The sequence below is a fragment of the Quercus suber genome, unplaced genomic scaffold (assembly GCF_002906115.3).
Source record: "Quercus suber isolate HL8 unplaced genomic scaffold, Cork oak 2.0 scaffold_26, whole genome shotgun sequence".
NCBI classification, from domain to species: domain Eukaryota; kingdom Viridiplantae; phylum Streptophyta; class Magnoliopsida; order Fagales; family Fagaceae; genus Quercus; species Quercus suber.
This window is the reverse complement of record NW_027069491.1, coordinates 41,107-59,911: the sequence shown is the minus strand read 5'-3', so window position 1 is coordinate 59,911 and position 18,805 is coordinate 41,107. Positions and strand designations below refer to the sequence as shown.

General features: G+C 33.8%; 2 protein-coding genes across 2 annotated transcripts; both read left to right on the top strand.

The window, feature by feature from the left end:
- The first annotated feature begins 8,218 nt into the window (after positions 1-8,218).
- LOC111994032 (tetrahydroberberine oxidase) lies at positions 8,219-10,015 on the top strand. The gene has a single exon (XM_024025889.2). The coding sequence runs from the start codon at positions 8,388-8,390 to the stop codon at positions 9,996-9,998; it is 1,611 nt and encodes a 536-aa protein (XP_023881657.2). The 5' UTR covers positions 8,219-8,387; the 3' UTR covers positions 9,999-10,015.
- Positions 10,016-10,045: 30 nt separating this feature from the next.
- LOC136065064 (tetrahydroberberine oxidase-like) lies at positions 10,046-10,456 on the top strand. Its single transcript, XM_065767736.1, has one exon. It carries the CDS (start codon positions 10,046-10,048, stop codon positions 10,454-10,456), a length of 411 nt encoding a protein of 136 aa, XP_065623808.1.
- The last annotated feature ends 8,349 nt before the right edge of the window (positions 10,457-18,805 follow it).

Below are 18,805 nucleotides of genomic sequence, written 5' to 3'. Positions count from 1 at the left end.
TCTCACAAGAGATTTACACAAAACAGCAATGTATGAGCAACAATACAATTGAAGCAACTCTAAAAACGTGGCTAGGGTTTTGCCTTATATACCTAAGGCAAAAACATAAAACCCTAAACGTTTAATGAGTTAGGGTTGAGTTGGAAAAACTGTAGAAAATGCAATCTGGTCGACTTTCGATTGATCGAGTCTATTATTCGATCGATCGAGCTAGACCGAAATGCCCCAATGCATCTACAGTCTCTCGATTTCAATTTTATAATAATTAATCAACTTTGAGCAAGTTTAAACAAGACTAAACATATTGTTTTGATCATGGTTTGCCAATATTACAAATTAGAGTTCTAAATACATAAATTTCTAAACCTTTAGAACCTAACAAGGTTTACCTTGAGGATAGCTAGGTCAAATCCTCCCCAGGTTTTTACCATGTGGTTTCTTGGGTTATCATATCTTGTGTTATGTTCTTTTCCGCTGCTTTATATATTTGATATGATTGTTTGATTGTGATAACCTAGATTTGCATAATTTGATTAAGTTAATCACTTGGCTAATTAACTAGGTCAATCTGGTTGGGTTAAGGGGTCTAAAACCGTTCACAGGTGACTATTCTCCTACTACGCAGAATCAATTATCATGCTTGTGGTTTTTTATTTTTTATTTTTAGTTTGCAACTTTGATATAACATTCTAGAGAGTTGGATTGTCTTGTATTAGGCATAACAATTATTATAGCTAGGAATTTTTTTATTGTATTATATTAATTTGATAGTTTGAATATTCTTGATTATTATGGGGTCTATATTGGCGTGTGTTTAGCTATAAATAGGTTGGAAAAACAAAATGCAATTCTAGTAGAATCTTTAAGGCACAAATTAGTTATGCTAAGTGAAAACCCAATCAAAGCTTTCTTTTTAAGCTTAATTTTATTTTTCCTGTGAATTGTTCTCTTTGTTGTAGTTGTTCATCTTCTTCAAGGGTTGGCAATTGAGAGATAACTAGTATGTGCTTTCTCTTGCTTAGAATATTTTTGTGCATATTCTTGAAGATTTGGAAAGTAGGAAATAGTTCTTATTTGTGTATTGTTAAGTTCTTGCTTGTAGGAATGGGGAGGAAGTGGCGTTTTGATTTGGTTGATGTTGGGGAATGCTCTTCACAAGGAGGATCTAGTGAAGAGCAAGAAAGATTGGGAACCTCTCCAATTGAGGAAGAAAGACAACAATCCTCCGTAAGTGAAGAAAGACTTGTCTTGCAATTAAATAAAGCGGGCCAGCCGATTGGAAAACTTGCAAGAACTTGGTCAAGGTGGTTGGGATCTATGGCATGAATGCCATATGTGTGCCTAATTGATTATGCTTGATGGCATTTAGTGCCACAACAATATAAAAACCAATGTTGGGAGGCCATTCAGGTATTAGACTAGAAAAAACAACTACTTGGGTTCTATGCTCAATTGTACTAAGTTTTAGATAAGTGTGTTACTATGTTGAAATTGTGAAATGTGCTAACTCAATTGTTGATTTTAGAAATGATGGATCATACCTACGGAACGCATCAAACCTAAGAAACAAAGGAAGTGGGTTTTGTCTTAGCTTGGGAAGTTGTGGAGGAGCCACAAGGCTGATTTGAAGAAGCGTTGTAAGAACTCTACTTCTTAAATTTGTAGTTACATAATGCCATATATATTGCTCTCCTTCACATGAATAGTTATATTTCATACACAAATATGAGTAACTATAATTCAAAGATGATGGAAAGTAAACTTGAATGTGTAGAAACACCGTAATAACTATTTTAATGAATTTAATGACCATGTTGTAGGGAAAAAAAGAAAAGAAAAAAGGAAGCCCATAGAGTGTGCAGAGATATGAAGCTATCGTGGGTTTATTATATTTTAGAGTGGTGATGATGAGGATGAATATTCTCCAATTTTTGTAAATTTAGCATCTGGGGACTTGCATTAAGAGATATGCTGCTGGTGGTTTTTATTTTGTCCCACTCAATGTATGATAAAGTTTCAAATGTTAATATATATTCACTAGTGGAATGTATTATTTTGTTCATAACATTCTAAACATTTGGGATGCATTATTTTGTGCATAAAATTCTAGACATTTGGGATATAATATTTGGTATATATTTATTGATATGGTGTAATTAAATATATTTGGTTCGTTGGTTTAAAGTGGTATTGTATTTGGTATTTGGTATTGTATTTTGATTACATTACAAGTGCTTGGAAAATATGTATTATAAGTTTATTATAGGTGCCTAAAAACAAAACCTATACTAGCATTTTTTTAAACTGTTGGAATAGGGTATTATTCAATTTTGTTGGTTACCCTGTAGTGGCGGTTTTGAAACTGCTGGTATAGGCAAAGCCTATTACGGCGTTTTAAAAATGCTGGTATATGACTTATTTTTATAATACTTTAATGACCTATACCGGCGGTAAAAGCGCTGGCATAGGCAGTACGTATTATAGTGGTTTAAAACTGCTGGTATATGATGTATTTCTATTTTTCTAAATACCCTATAGTGGCGTTTTTGAAAGTGCTGGTATAGACAAGGCTTATTACAGCATTTCAAAAATGCTGGTATAGGACTTATTTCTATATATGAAATGACCTATATTGGCAGTTTTAAAAGCGTTGGTGTAGGTCAGGTGGACCTATTGTCACACTCGTTGCAAAGCACTACAAAGCATTAGGATAGGCCTTTTTGGTCTATATCGATGCTTTTTGGGACTATCCCAGCATTTTAAAAACGTTGGGATAGTCTAGTGTGTGTTTTTTTTTTTTTTTTTTTTTTTAAAAAAAAAAAAAAAAAAGTAGTGATTGCTATGCATATCAAAAATGTAATTTTGAAGTTGAAAGCCAAGTACCAAGATATTTGTCCTAGAAAAATCAAATGGATAGAACTTTGTTAGACGTATCAACTTTTCATTATAAAAAACCAGAAATGAATTACTTGGATTCAAGCAAGCCATACAAATTAGCAAATTGGTATTCGCCTCTGAAAAATGGTTGTTAAGCTCTTGAAGTTGCAAATCTATGACTGCGTAGAATAACTCAACACGATAATGATTTAAATTTGTATTTTGTTGGGTGTTGTGTTAAGCCTCCCACAAACTACAAATATTTCATCCATATTCAAGATAGAAATATGATGTGCGGTACAAAATGAAGACACTTTAGTCAATAAAGATTTCCATTCATCATCTCTCATCACTTGCAATTGTTACTTAGACACTTTAACAAGATCTTTAGCATTTACTATATCTTTTTTTTTTTGCAATGCTATTGACAATTCATTTGTGACCCTAAAATGTTTTTCATCAAGTGTAAAGCAAAGACAAATTCAAAAGATAGAATTGATCTCATAATAAATCGAGCTTCAACTTTTTGGTCGTACAGGCCATCTTCTTCAATAATCTCAAGTACATCAACAATAGCAAAGAACATCAAAATTAAGTTGAGAATAGTCCCATAGTATGATCCCCAACGTGTATCACCAGGACGTTTAAAATTTGTCTCTTAATTCATCCCCACTTATACGTACACCCTTCTCTAATTCTTTTTTAATTTTGGCAAATTGTGTATCTTGTCTCTTACAAGAGCCTATAGCAATAATTACCAAATTACTAACTGCATAAAAAATTCACCAATGTTAATGTGATTTTTAGCAACAACAATAAGAGTCAATTGAAGTTGATGAGCAAAACAATGGATATAAAATGCTGACTTATTCTCTTTCAAAATTAAAGTTTTGAGATCATTGATATCACCTTGCATATTACTAGCCCCATCATAACCTTGCCCACGTAGTTTCGATAAACCCCAATTATGTTTACAAAGTAAACATTCAACAACATATTTAAGTGACAAAGCGGTGGTACTTGCTAAATGTGCAATACCAAGGAACCGCTCATATATAATTCCTTTCTTTTTTTCACATAACGAAGAATGAGGGCCATTTGCTCTTTCACCGAGATATCATGCAACTCATCAACTAATATTGAAAAGAACCCATTGTCAAGATCCTTGATGATGGCTTTGGATGTTTCACGCGCAACTGCATTCACAATGTCTTTTTGAATTTCATGGTGGGTAAGCTTGCAATTTTTCGGAGCTTTTGCAACACTTCATTGATAGATTCATTGTGATCAGCCAAAAATTGTAGAAGTTGTTGACACCCCATTTTGCAACCCGCATTTAACCTCACATGGAGGGCAAAATGGTACTTTCACTTTAAAAAAATGCATCTTGATTCTAGCCATTAGACTCATTTTACCAAAATGATCTTGATGTTGTAATGATCAAATCGACTGGTCATAAGCCCTAATCGGACCATTAGATTGAAAGTTATCATCAAATCAAGTTTTAATGGCTAAGATGTACTATTACAAATTGAGTCCGACTATATGTGATTATGAACAATTGATTTCAATTGGTTATAGGTGTAATCAATTTGAGATCAATGATGTGTCATAATTTAATTGGTTAGGACTACATTTTATGGTGAGGTTGCATACACCTAATTAATTAGATAGTTAAACATTAATTATTCAATGAGTAATTTGTGTAATTATCTTTTAATTAGAGTAATTTGGGAACCAATTAATTCTGAAATGGGAGTGATTGGAGCCATTTAATGTTAATTGGGAGCTAATTTGGGACCTATTAATGTTAATTGTGCTGAAACCATTTTCTAACAAATGACCTCTGCTCACCATTTCATCAATATCTCTCAGAATATTTTGAATCTGTGAATGAGGTTAATCTTTCCAGAAACTAGACATCCGGGGCTTCAATTTGAGCACAAGAACGAGACAATTCCGATCAGAATTGGGTCAGATATGATTTTTCGAAGTTAGCTCTACAAGCTGTTACAGCAGCTACGGAAACCGAATTTTGGCTTGCTCCCCACTCCCACCAATCTCTCCATTTAATGCACCAGATTTTCCCCAAGGCTAAAATGAGGTCTAGGTTCATAATCCTTGTCAACCCTCATTAAATGGCCTTCCATTCATATTCCCTCCACACCACTATATAAACCCTCCCCTCCTTCATTCCAAGGGACCAGAAAAAATCCCCTCTCTTCTCCTCTCTTGAGTTCTAGTGAAGTGAGTAGTCTTGTCATATCTTGGTCTTCCTGAGACTCAAGGTATTGAGTGAGACTCACTCTCCTCTCCTAGTTCTTCTTTTCCTCCACCCTTAGGACCTCCACCAAGAGTCTCCTCCTCCACGTATGAATCTTGCATGAAGGTATAATTCATTTCCTAACTTGTTTTTTTGTTTGCCATGATGAGAATTTAAGATTAAAAGATGATAGTAATTATTTAAATCCTCTTGAATATGTTTGAATGTTTTTATGTGTTCTTCACATTTCTTGGTTGTTCATCACATGTTCATGCATATCACTAGTTTTGATCTTAAATTTACATCAAAAATATGAAAAACATGTTTGTTTCATAATTCTTTCAAATCCTTGAATTTAGGTTATCACCATCCACACACATTCACTAGAATTTTATTTTTCAATCCAAATGCAATGTTTAATAAATTGAATTAGGGTTTATCACATGCACACACATTAAATTCAACATGTAGATTGATTGACATATTGGATGATATGATATGATTGTTGGCCACCATAGTCTAGAAGACCGGTTTCACCGGGCAAGGTGGGTGCCTAACACCTTCCCACCTTGTAACATAGCCTCCGAACTTAGATCAAGGGTTAGTAGATCAAGTGCTTATCCTTGTAATTTTCAATTTCTAGATTGTAACTAGGAAACAAAGCCATGTAACTAGGAAACAAAGCCATGTATCTTAGATTGTATCTAGGACCAAAGCCGTGTAATTTCCTATATTCAATGTAAATTCAATTTCAAATTAATAAAATGACGAATTTTTCAATTATGGTTTTCTTATTTATTCCAAAAATTAAATAAGTGGCGACTCCATTGTAAAACCCTTAATCTAAAGGGGAAAATATAACTAGTCGAACCTCCATTTTGAGAGGCAATAACACGACTCCACCCATTCACGTGGGTTTGGCCCAACATTCGTTAAAACGGGCCGGGGGCGTGGTCTCTCACAGAAGTCCAAGGAAATTTCCTTTTTCACCTGAACCTTAAGATTCATCGTGACCACGAAAAACTAACCCCCAGCATAAAAGGAATCTTATGCAATTAACTATTGCATTTAATTGAACCTAATATTCAATTTTATCTTGATTTGATTGCTTAACCAAAACACTTTGAATGTGTTGCTTTTCCTTCATTAGATCTTCACTCTTCTTGACAGCTTGGTTATTAGCACTATTAACTCCTATAACATGGGATGGTAACTTCTCTTTTTGATTCCAAAGTTTGAATCCCTTCATTACAAAAGTCTCTCCTCCTCCTTGCTTACCAACATCTTGCCCAAATAGGTTGTAATATAAACAAAATACTGCATTCTTGTCTATAGTATATTCCAACTAGTTTCTATTTACATACCAATCGAATCTAAATCGACGGGGCTTCCAAAAAAATCTGTTGGAGGGTATTTATGGAGAATAGGTTGACAAGGGCCTTTTTGTAAATAAACACTTCTTATTTCATCTTGATTATTAGGATGATAAGATGATATCTTTCCTTGTAACCCAGGATTTGAACGAAGATTTTCCAAACTAAAGTTAACACGAATTCGCTTAAAAGATGAAGATGAATCTTGCACAAGAAATGAATCTTGGGTACTTGGTTTTCTTATCAAATATTTGTCCATAATTCTAGCAAAAGAATAAACAATAAACTATAAGTTCATTTGAAATATTAATAAAATTATTAATTATTGTTGTTTAGTTGGTTCATTATTTTTCTTTACTGACTACTAACAGTTTAGCACACACCCCACTGCATTATCCACCTGGCTTAACCCACTACCTAACATAATTTAATTTGTTATGTCTTGTTCAATTACTTTTAATGCCTTTATTGCCTCTACCTATCCACTTCCCCAATCCAAATATCCAACCCCACGGCCCCATGGCCCCCATCCACCCCCACTCAATAGAAAAAAGCCAATCAACATTACACAAAACATTAAAGAAATATAAAACATTCATAATACACAAAACGACAAACTCACAAATTGATAAAGTCAAAATGTCAGATAAAGGCAATTATACATTAGGTAAAGTTATTCAATTCCAAAGACAAAGAGAATCTCATTTTTCAGTTCAAAGAGAAACAGAGAGAGCTCCACTCTCACTCATAGAGCATAGCAGAGATGAGATAGAGAAAAAGAAAGAGAATTGAAATACCTTGAGGGGCGGCGTCGTGGCAGCACGTCGAGGACTCAAGCCCAAGGCAATCTCCGATCTGATCTTGCCACCATCGATGTGCTCTATGACCAGGGGTGGGGTCTTGTTGAGTTGCTCTGTTGCTATTGCTTGAGGCCAAGGCAATCTCTTATCTCCAATCCAATCTTGCCGTCTCCGATGTGCTCTGGGACCAGGGGTGGGGTCTTGCCGAGTTACTCTGTTGCTGTTGTTGTTGCTGAGTCTGAGGTAGAGGCACTACTCACTGAGAGTGTGAGACGCTAACTGCTCATTGCTGAGGGCTGAGGATGAGGTTCTTTTTCCCTTTATGTTAGGATCTCAATTTTGCTTTAAAATTTGATCAATTAGCGTATTGCGTATTTAGTTTATAAAAATTTAATTATTATTATTTTTGTTGATTTAAAAATCTGTTTGAGCAATGAGTGAGGATTGATCTTGGGCTTTTTTCCTTGGGGTCTATTGGGCATTTGGGCTTACTATGTTATAATTTTTTTTTCCAGATTTTAGTTCAATTTTTTTTTTTTTTTTTGGGTTTTTTCCTTTTTACTTGAAATAAAAAAAAAACTGAGGGTGTTCACAATTTTTTTTGAAGGGTAGACAAATATAAAATTTTAAATTATTATATATATATATATATATTTTTAGGTCAGGGTGGTCCTGTGACCACCCTGGCCTTAACATGCCGCCGCCCCTGAGCTGCAAATCTGATCCACGTTTTTCCATCTACAAATATCAACAACAAAGTAGGCATGTAAGTTTCATGTGTACGTAGTGTCATCCAATTTGCAAGTTAACATTTATGCCAATTGTATCAAAATGTGGGTAGTAGAATTAAATATAGAATAAGTCACCAGAAAATGCGCCAAACTTTCTCTGTGATTGACCCGGAGATAATTTGACTAGTAGATAGTGTTAGCTCTATCTAACTTTTATTTTTATTTTTGAATATATCACATCACTTGTCTTGATCTTAGAGAAGCACTCTAATCCGACTTCAGACACAGTTGAAAACTATTGCCAAAACCCAATAAAACCAAATAAGAATTAGTGGAACCACAAATGACTAGATTTCTTTTTCTCTTTTCCATTTTCGTCCTCTCAGTTTCATCATCATGCTCGGATTCATTCTATGAAAAATTCATCAAATGCCTTTCCCTGAATTCCCCACCTCATATTCCAGTTTCCACAATTGTATACTCCCCAAGTAATTCTTCATACTTATCCATCCTTGAATCCAATGTTAAGAATCTCAGATTTTCTTCCCCTATAACCTCAAAACCACTTATTATAGTCACACCCCTCATTGATTCCCATGCACAGGCCACAGTCATTTGTTGCAGACAACTTGGACTGCAAGTCAGAATTAGAAGCGGTGGCCATGACTATGAAGGCCTCTCTTACACTGCTGGTCTCCCATTTGTCCTCCTTGACCTCCAATTCCTTAGATCCATTGACGTTGATATTGAAGATAACAGCGCTTGGGTTGAGGTTGGAGCAACCATAGGTGAAGTGTATTATAGAATTGCAGAGAAAAGTCCCATCCATGGATTTCCAGCTGGGCTTTGCCCACTAGTTGGGGTCGGTGGGCACTTAAGTGGGGGCGGCTTTGGTACCATGTTAAGAAAATATGGCCTGGCTGCTGATAATATTATTGATGCTCATTTTGTTGATGTTAATGGCAGAATTCTCGACAGAGCATCCATGGGAGAAGATCTCTTTTGGGCCATTAGAGGTGGTGGAGCAGCAAGTTTTGGTGTTGTTATTTCATGGAAAATCAAGCTTGTTGATGTACCACGCACGGTAACTGTGTTCAGCATAGCCAAAATCTTAGACCGAAATGCTACTAAACTTGTTCACAAGTGGCAACATATTGGGCACAAACTTGATAGAAATCTTTTCATTAGAGTCGTAATTCAAGCAACGAGCACGACTGACGGAAGATTCAGGAATAACATACTACAATTGAGATTTAATTCCATGTATCTTGGGAGAGCTGATCAGCTCCTTAAGATAATGGAAAATAGCTTCCCTGAATTGGGTTTGAAGCTGAGTAACTGCACGGAAATGAGCTGGATTGAATCCGTCCTTTATTTTTCATATTACCCAGAAGGAACGAGTATTGAAGCACTGAGAGATAGGATTCCACAAGAAATAGTCTACTTCAAGGGTGCATCAGACTATGTCAAGAAACCTATACCAGAAGCGGCATGGGAACAGATATGGAAAGTGTGTTTAGAAGATGAGAACTCGGTCTTGATCATGGACCCTTATGGTGGTCGAATGAATGAGATTTCAGAATCTGAAATTCCTTTTCCACATAGAAAAGGAAATTTGTATAATATTCAGTACTTTATCCAATGGGAAGATGAAGGAGTTGGGCCATCAAAGAGGCACATAGAATGGATAAGAAGGGTGTATAAGCACATGACTCCCTACGTATCACACTGTCCAAGGACTGCTTATCTTAATTATAGGGATCTTGATTTGGGTAGGAATGATAATGAAAACACAACCTACTCACAATCTGCAAGATGGGGTCTCAAGTACTATAAGAATAATTTCAGGAGGTTGGCGATTGTTAAGGGTGAGGTTGATCCATACAACTTCTTTGCATTTGAACAAAGCATCCCACCTCTCACTTTGAATGAAGGGAAGAGGGCAACACAGTGAAAAAAAAAAAAATATATATATATGAAGATGAGAACTCGGTCTTGATCATGGACCCTTATGGTGGTCGAATGAATGAGATTTCAGAATCTGAAATTCCTTTTCCACATAGAAAAGGAAATTTGTATAATATTCAGTACTTTATCCAATGGGAAGATGAAGGAGTTGGGCCATCGAAGAGGCACATAGAATGGATAAGAAGGGTGTATAAGCACATGACTCCCTACGTATCACACTCTCCAAGGACTGCTTATCTTAATTATAGGGATCTTGATTTGGGTAGGAATGATAATGAAAACACAACCTACTCACAAGCTGCAAGATGGGGTCTCAAGTACTATAAGAATAATTTCAGGAGGTTGGCGATTGTTAAGGGTGAGGTTGATCCATACAACTTCTTTGCATTTGAACAAAGCATCCCACCTCTCACTTTGAATGAAGGGAAGAGGGCAACACAGTGAGAAAAAAATATATATATAGTAGCAGAACTCACGTCGTTGCTGTCGTTATTACGTTTCCGGTTGTCCTCCCACGTCGCTGGTAATCTCCCTCTCTGACTACTCAAGTTTTCTCAGTCCGCCCCTCCGTTTCTCCTTCTTATATTTTGAGTTTTGAGTCAGACCATTCTTTATTTTTCTTTTGTTGTGGCTCTTGTTCGTCTCACGTGAAGTGTTTTGAAACTTGAAACAACTTTTTGAAATTTCACATGTGCTTATGTTGTTTATTATTATTATTAACGGGCCGTGGTGTACAAAACCCGTTAATGTGGTATAAACAAGTACAAAATATTCATGCTTTTTGGGATTTGGAAAAAGCTAGATGGGGAAAGGTGTTTAGTATTTAGGCGTGTACCAGTTTTCATGGGAAAAATTAAATCATTTTTGTTCCGTTTGGGTTTGGAGGAGAGGGTAAGGAAGGGAAGTAGAATTAACAAAAAATAAATTAATTTTAAACTAAATTTATCTTATTTTATTCTTACAACATTTGTAATCGGACCAAAATGCCCTTTAACTTTATCTTGACTTTCTTCTGAGAAAAAAAAAGCTTTATCTTAACTTGAGTACTGACTTTTTATTTTATTTTTATTTATTTTTTTTAACTTTTAACTTTTAAAATCTTTCCCCTTCCCTCGTTAATGTTAGGTTCCCACTGTTTTTAAAACAAAAATATTATGAAAACTGTTTTTTCACAACAAATTTTATAATATTAGGTTTGTTGGTAGAATGACTTTATATGTGTTTGACTCCTTTTTTTTAAGAACAATTTTCAAAACGCTAAAAAAAAAATTGGTGTTAAGGAGGCCATTTCTAAGTTTTTTTTGTTTGTTTTAATTTTATGAAAAGTAATGTGTAGATTAATTTCTTTTTTTTATATTGATAAAACAATAGAGCTCATATACCTTATTTATTTATTTATTTATGATAATGATAAAATATGAAGTGTGATCATTTTTTTGTGATAAAGTTAGCTCCTTAATTTAAACGATAAAAAAAGTTTAGAAAAATTAGTGGGATTTACTGTTTTTAATTTATTTATAACTATATCATTAAAAATATTTTTTGTATCTTGAAAACATATGTAGTGTAAAGTAAATATTAAAAGGAAAAAAAGAAAAGAAAAAGAAGACACTAATACTTGAATGAGTGTTTGTATAATTTTTCTTTTTAAATATGAAGAGGTGCAATTCTACAAAATTGATATGATGAGGTGCAATTCTACAAGATCGATAGAAATAGAGGGGAGAAAATTTAGAAGTCAGGAGGTTCACCCCTACAAAGCAAATATTTAGTTCACATTCAAATTAGTATAATGAACTCAAGTAGTATTTTTTTTAAAATCTTTTTTATTATTAACATATGCATGTAAAGCTTTTCAAATACTTGATTATTCCCTTGAACATAGATGATGTTAGGGATTAAGGGGGAGAAATTTCTAACTCCACCCCCTTAAATATAATGATATTTTCTTAGCAATAATCTAACGTCCAAATTTCATTGTTGGAAGATTAACCTTTAAACTTCATCTATTAATGATAAAGAGATTTACTGTTCAACTCCTGCTTACTCAAAAAATCGATTGGTATCTTAACCTAATGGTAAAGAGCAATCATCATGAGTAAACTGGTACTTATTCTATGTAACTTAAAATTTGTAGTGTGTGACTAGTAACCAAAGCTTAAAATGTAATTTTACATTTCAAATAATAAATGGTCTTTGTTGTCTCAAACCAAATTTTACCAACGGAGGATGAAATGGTTTTAGTTTGTGATTTTTGTTGTGTTTGGTGAGATGTAGTAAAGGGTACGGAGGTGAATTGGATTTTTTTCCCCCTTAAACGTAGATATCATTCAACAAAATAGAAAAAGCTACAACAATATACCCAACAACAATATACACAAAAATAGAAACATCAAAGCAATGAAAAGCAAAAGCTAGCCAGTAAGCTATGATAATTAAGAGCCACAAGACACTAAGAGCTGGAAAATTTCATTCTATCCTATCATATGCTTTTTGGTAACCCCTTGACAATTTTGTGCAAGGGAAAATATTCCTTGAATATAGTGACCTTACAAAGTCCTTTCTTATTTATTAAAATTTCTTTGTTTCTTTCATTGTTGTTGATTTAATATAAAATTTAAGGGTTAATTTGCAATTGTAGTCTTACATTTATTAAAATTAATTTCTTTTTTAATTTTGATGCTCATTTTTTAAGAATATTTAATCATAATTAGTATAATTTAAAATATCATGATCACAACTGGTCAAAATCTATAAGAGTACTTAGCTAACCAATTTAGAAAGTTCAACCCCATTTTTATTGAAGTAAGTTGAGGTAAATTCATTAAAATGTATGGAAAAAAAACATTTAAGTACAATGAAATAATATTGTCAAAATGAAAATGTAACACCAAAAAAAGAAAAAAAAAAGAAAAAAAGAAAAAGAAAAAAATAGAAGACAAAAAATGCATAACAATGGCATAATATTGTCATAGTGGGGGGAGGGTTTTAGTACAATAGCATAATATTGTCAACAATAACAAAAATAATATTGTCATAATTTTTGTTTTACAGGCATAAGTTCTTCTACATAACATTCAAAACAAAATATTGGATTCAATTCCATTTCACTTGAAGTACATGGATTTTTTTTTCCACTATTTGAGGAAGTACAAATCTCTTTCTTCGAACATACAAAGATGTTATGACCAACGTGTTTGCAAAGCCCATAAGTCTTCTTTTGTTTTCCTAATTCTCTTCTGCCTTTCATTTATTTTTGCTTTGGATGAATTTTGTCTTTGATAACGGAGGACAATTAATGAAAAAAATCTCCATCAATTGCACCATTAACATTGGCATCAACCATTTTTTCCTTGCCTACCAGATTTTCATCATCTAACACTTGCAATTCTTTTTCACTTAATGAGGCTTCACAACACCAATGTGATGATAAATACAAGGGTGGAATATGGTAACAATCTTTGTGAAGGAATACACTAAGAATGTGACGACAAAGTATAGCCCAAAATTCAATATCTTCAATGGGAAGATCAACCTAAGATTATAAATAGTAAAATAAAATAAAAAACTTTTGTATGACACATAAAGACTGCAAATATTAACAAATAAAAAAAAATTATACAACAAAAGAAATTAGCGGTAAGGATTGACTTATTTGTTTAATGAGTTGGATCAAGTTCATGTGAGAACTAACAAATCGGTTTAATAAATGCATTTATATTTTTTGATCTTTTAGTTGTTGTCATTCCACCAAAAAAATGCCCACGAAGGTAACATATTACCCAAAAGTGCTTGATTTGATATAAACCAATTAGATGCTTGTTAGTAAGCATGTCATACTTTTCATAACTTGTGTCCATTGACCCTCAAATTCTTCACATGAGTCTAACTATGAGGAAGCGACCAAATAATATGCTCTAATCTTTTCTCTTCATCGGTTGTGAATGCAAATTGAAACTTAGAATTCATTTCTTTAGCAACTTTACAAAATTGTAAGAGATCCATGGCATCATTCACTCCATTTTTTTTCTCATTTTCACATAAATATTACAAATATCCCATTAAAAAAAAAATGGAAGATGTCCATGTTTTGCATTTTTCTTAAATTCCATAACACATATTATTTCTCTAAATGAAAGTTCAACTTCTTTGTTTAAGAGAATGCAATTTTTATCATCTTCAATGATAATTCGATTGGTCGGAAGAAATTGTGCTCCCGAAGGAGACAACAATTAATGATTGTGATCTACAACAAAAATAGTGACATACCATTCTCTTGGAAAATGTCTATTGACTTTCACAATACAATATTTAGACGAGCTTTGATGGATCCACCATTTTAAGTGGTTGTCTACCTTCCTGATAAGAAAAGAGATTACATCTTCCTATTTTTCCAATTTTTTTCCTCTGAATGGCCTTTTCGAATTGTAAACCCATTTCAATTTGCATAATTTTTATAGAAAATGAAATCTTCTTCTTCACTAAGAAAACATTGACCAACAAAAGGTTCAAATTTTCTGTAACTCCCATTTCATCTAATGGACATTCATTCCAATCAATTATTTCCCCTCCACAAGTGTTATTATTTTTCCATCATTTGGGAACTCATTTAACTCAACACAATTCCTTGAAACACTTCCATGAATCTCACTTGCAATTAAATCATCATCAATTTGTGCTATATTAAAACAAGAATTAAAAATAAAATCAATATCATATTATTCAATAAATGAAATATGGATTGCAAATAAAATAAAAATTACAGTACCTTCTTGAGGCAATTCATTTAAATCAAAGTAATTCATTGGAACAAGTTGATGAGTTTCACTCGCAATTAAATTGTCATCCATTTGTGCTTCATTAAAACAAGATTAAAACAATCAACATCATATTTAAGGATAAATGAAAAAAAGATAATACAAAAAATAAAATAAAATAATAGTACATTCTTGAAGTAATTCATTTAAGTGAAAACAATTCCTTTTGACAACTTGATGAGTCTCACTTATAACTAATTTCTCATCGATTAGTGCTATATTAAAACAAGATTAAAACAATCAACATCATATTTTAGGATAAATGAAAAAAGCATGATACAAATAAAATAAAATAATAGTAAATTCTTGATGAGTCTCACTTACAACTAAATTCTCATCCATTGGTGTTATAATATACAACATGTATTAACATAAAGATTAACCCCATATTCAAATATTTTAAAAATATAAATATGAATTTAATGAAATAAAATTATTGTACCTTGTAAAATAATTGCTTAATCCTTCATTGAACATTTGAACTTTTCTTTATCTCTTCTTTTCTTTAAAGTGTGTTTGATAATGGTAAAGTGAAAGAAAGTGACTTTGATATTGGTAAAGTGAAAGGAGATGAGAAGTAAAATATTGATAAAGTGAAATTAGATGGAAAATAAAAAGTGAATCGGAGGGATATGTATTAAAAGAAATTTTTTGTCATATAATTATTAAAGAGAACAATTGAACCTAGCGTCATACCTAAAATAAATACCATTGAAAAGTTATACTTTTACAACTTTATTTTGAGTTGCTGTGAGTCTTGGTCTAACGTTTTTTTTTTTTTTTTTTTTTTTTTTTTAAATAAATTTTTTTTATCTTATTTTATTTTGTTATGAGGTTTGACATCTCAACATGATAAAAAAATTTGTAAGATTTTATTACGGACATAAAAGAACTCAATTTGATTTCATGTACATGGACAGCGCCACCAATCAACAGAGCAGACACGGTTTGGATGTCACCACCCTCAACAATGTACACATGATTAACGTTGACAAAGAATTTACCATTTTGTTTATTTATTTATTTATTTGAGAAACAGAGTTGATTATTAGAAATGTGAAGGAAGTGCTAACTGCTACTAAGAGCAAAACCCCCTAACTTCAATATATATATATGGATCCGGTAAATGTATGCTTAAGGCACACATTAACAATTCATTTTGGAAAGATTTTTATAGAAAATTAAAAAAAAAACCGTCAAAACATTTAATTATTTTTTCTTTTTTCCATATTTTCATAAAGTGAATTACTAATATGCCCTAAGGGCACACGTTAGTAAATTTATATATATATATATATATATTCTTATAAAGGAAGTGCTAATTGCTGCTAAGAGCTAAAAGGAATGACAGGTGGGGTTGGCTGAAGAGATAGTGGTGACAGCTAAAGGTGGCACTCGTTGTTCACGAGTTCGAACCCCCCAAATTAAATATATATATATATATATATATATATGAAGAGATAGTGGCGACAGCTAAAGGTGGCACTTGTTGATCATGAGTTCAAACCCCCTGACTTTATATATATATATATATAGTGGCGATAGCTAGAGGCGACACTTATTGTTCATGGGTTCAAACTCCCTGACTTCAACAAAAGCAATAGTTTTCAGTAAATTTGACATGAAAAGTTGTTTTTGGCAAATCCAAATCAAATAGTCTGACAGGTACAAAATAGCCTTCACCACACCCTTTGGTCATTATGAATGGAATGTAATGCCCTTTCGTCTAAAAAATGCACATTCTGAATTCCAGAACATCATGAATGAGATCTTCAATCCATTCTCTAGTCATATAATTGTGTACATTGATGATGTACTCATTTTTTTCAGAATCCCTACACCAACATTGGAAACACCTAAGAGCATTCCTGTCCACCATCAAGATCAATGGTCTAGTTGTTTCTGCCCCAAAAATCAAACTTTTCCAAACTAAAGTTCGATTCTTAGGCTTTGATATTCATCATGGAGTTATCAAACCCATAGATAGAGCTATCCAGTTTGCTGATAAGTTTCCAAATGAAATCCTAGACAAAACCCAGCTCCAAAGGTTCTTAGGATCTCTCAATTACATAGCTGATTTCTATCAAAATCTCAGGCAACAATGCAAACCCCTTTTTGATAGACTTCGAGCTAATCCTCCTCCTTGGACCCCAGCCCATACTGTTGTTGTCTAAAACATCAAAAAATATGTCAAGACACTCCCATGTCTAGGAATCCCCTCAATCGATTCCTTCAAGATTGTCTAGACAGATGCCTCTAACATTGGTTATGGTGGCATTCTTCTTCAGCGTGTTAGTCCCACTTCCCCTGAATAGATTGTTTGTTTTCATTCAGGAATTTGGACTCCCACTCAGATTAATTATAGTACTATTAAAAAAGAAATTTTATCTATAGTACTATGCATTTCAAAATTTCAAAGTGATCTTTTGAATCAAAAATTTTTATTACGAATTGATTGCAAATCTGCAAAGCATGTTTTACAAAAAAGATGTTCAAAACATTGCATCAAAACAAATTTTTGCACAATGACAAGCCATTCTTTCAGTTTTTGACTTTGACATTGAATTCATCGAAGGAACTCAAAACAGTATCCCTGACTTCCTAACCTTTTGTAGAGTCCGACCCAGAATGTCCGGGAAAAAACCCGTCCAACCTCAACCCCCCAAACTACTTAAACAGCAAACTACTAGTAGCACTAGTCAGGCAAAGAACCCTCCTGGTCAGTTAGTTTCTCTTTCTCCCTCAACCATTGCCAACAGATACGTAGTCTCCACCATCCCTAGACAAAACTACCAGAGACCACCCCATGGTCAACCCAGTTATAGCTCCGCTTTAGTAGCCCCTCCTCCTAAAGCAATCACTCCATATACAGTTGAAGAACCTTTTGGTCTCATAGTACCCCAAAAGCCTTCTTCCTATCCATCTAGAAAAGGCAGGTCTCCTTATGTTAAGAAACCCTTCGTCCATCACATCTCTTATATTGAACCACACCTTGTTCATATAACAGACCCCTTAGCTTTGGCCATAGAAGTTTTACCCTTAGGATGGCACTTCCTCCCAAAACACCCGGAGAAAATATCAGATTCTATAAGAGCATCCTCCTTCAAGAAAAGTCTGCTCGGATAGAAAACATCATGAACAAAACAAATCCTACTGAAGTCCTCTATCATAAGGTAATCTTCACAAGTTTTGTAAGTTGCGAAGAATGGGGTTAGCATCCCTCTTTCCTCAAAGTTCTTAAAGACTCAGGCCTCCATTACAGTTACTATGATTATATGGATGCCTTTGAAAAAGTTCTCTTCTACCAGAACAAGAGCTTCGACCATTCATGGTTTTTAATGTTCGACAACCCATTCTCCAGTCCAATACCTTCCTGGTTCCTAAAGTGGTGGGAAATTTTTGGCCCAGTTCCCCAGATTCTCCTAGAACCTTTACAAGAAGCATTCAGGTATTTCAGTTTCAGGTTCCAACCTTCAAGCCATGGTTCCTAGTTTCCAGCCATCCTTCACATGACAATCAAGTACAAGATCCACTGGATTAGCATGTGGAACTACCAGATCAATTCCAATCTACTGGATAGGGAATTCTCAGTAAAATGGTGGGATAGCTTTAGAATCGCTGATGTCATCAATAAAATCAATAAGGACTTTCCCCCTCCAATCTAGAAAGCAATTGCCAACAATACAAGATCTCAGTCCAGCCTAGACTCTGTACAGATCGCCGAAAAATCTAGCAAAGAACTAGAAGATCTTGTCCAGCAGTTGCTCTCGCAGTCAGAGAAGTTAGAGTCGGAAGAAAGGATTTCTCTTACCTCATCAGAAGCCTCAGTCAATTGAAATCCAATTGACCCATTCCAGGACTCCTAAGATTCGTATGATGGTTACAATTTGGATGATGATTAATTATGGATACTATTCAAAATCTGCTTTTCGGACAGGTTACTATTCATCCACGGTAAACGTGAACAATACCTCCA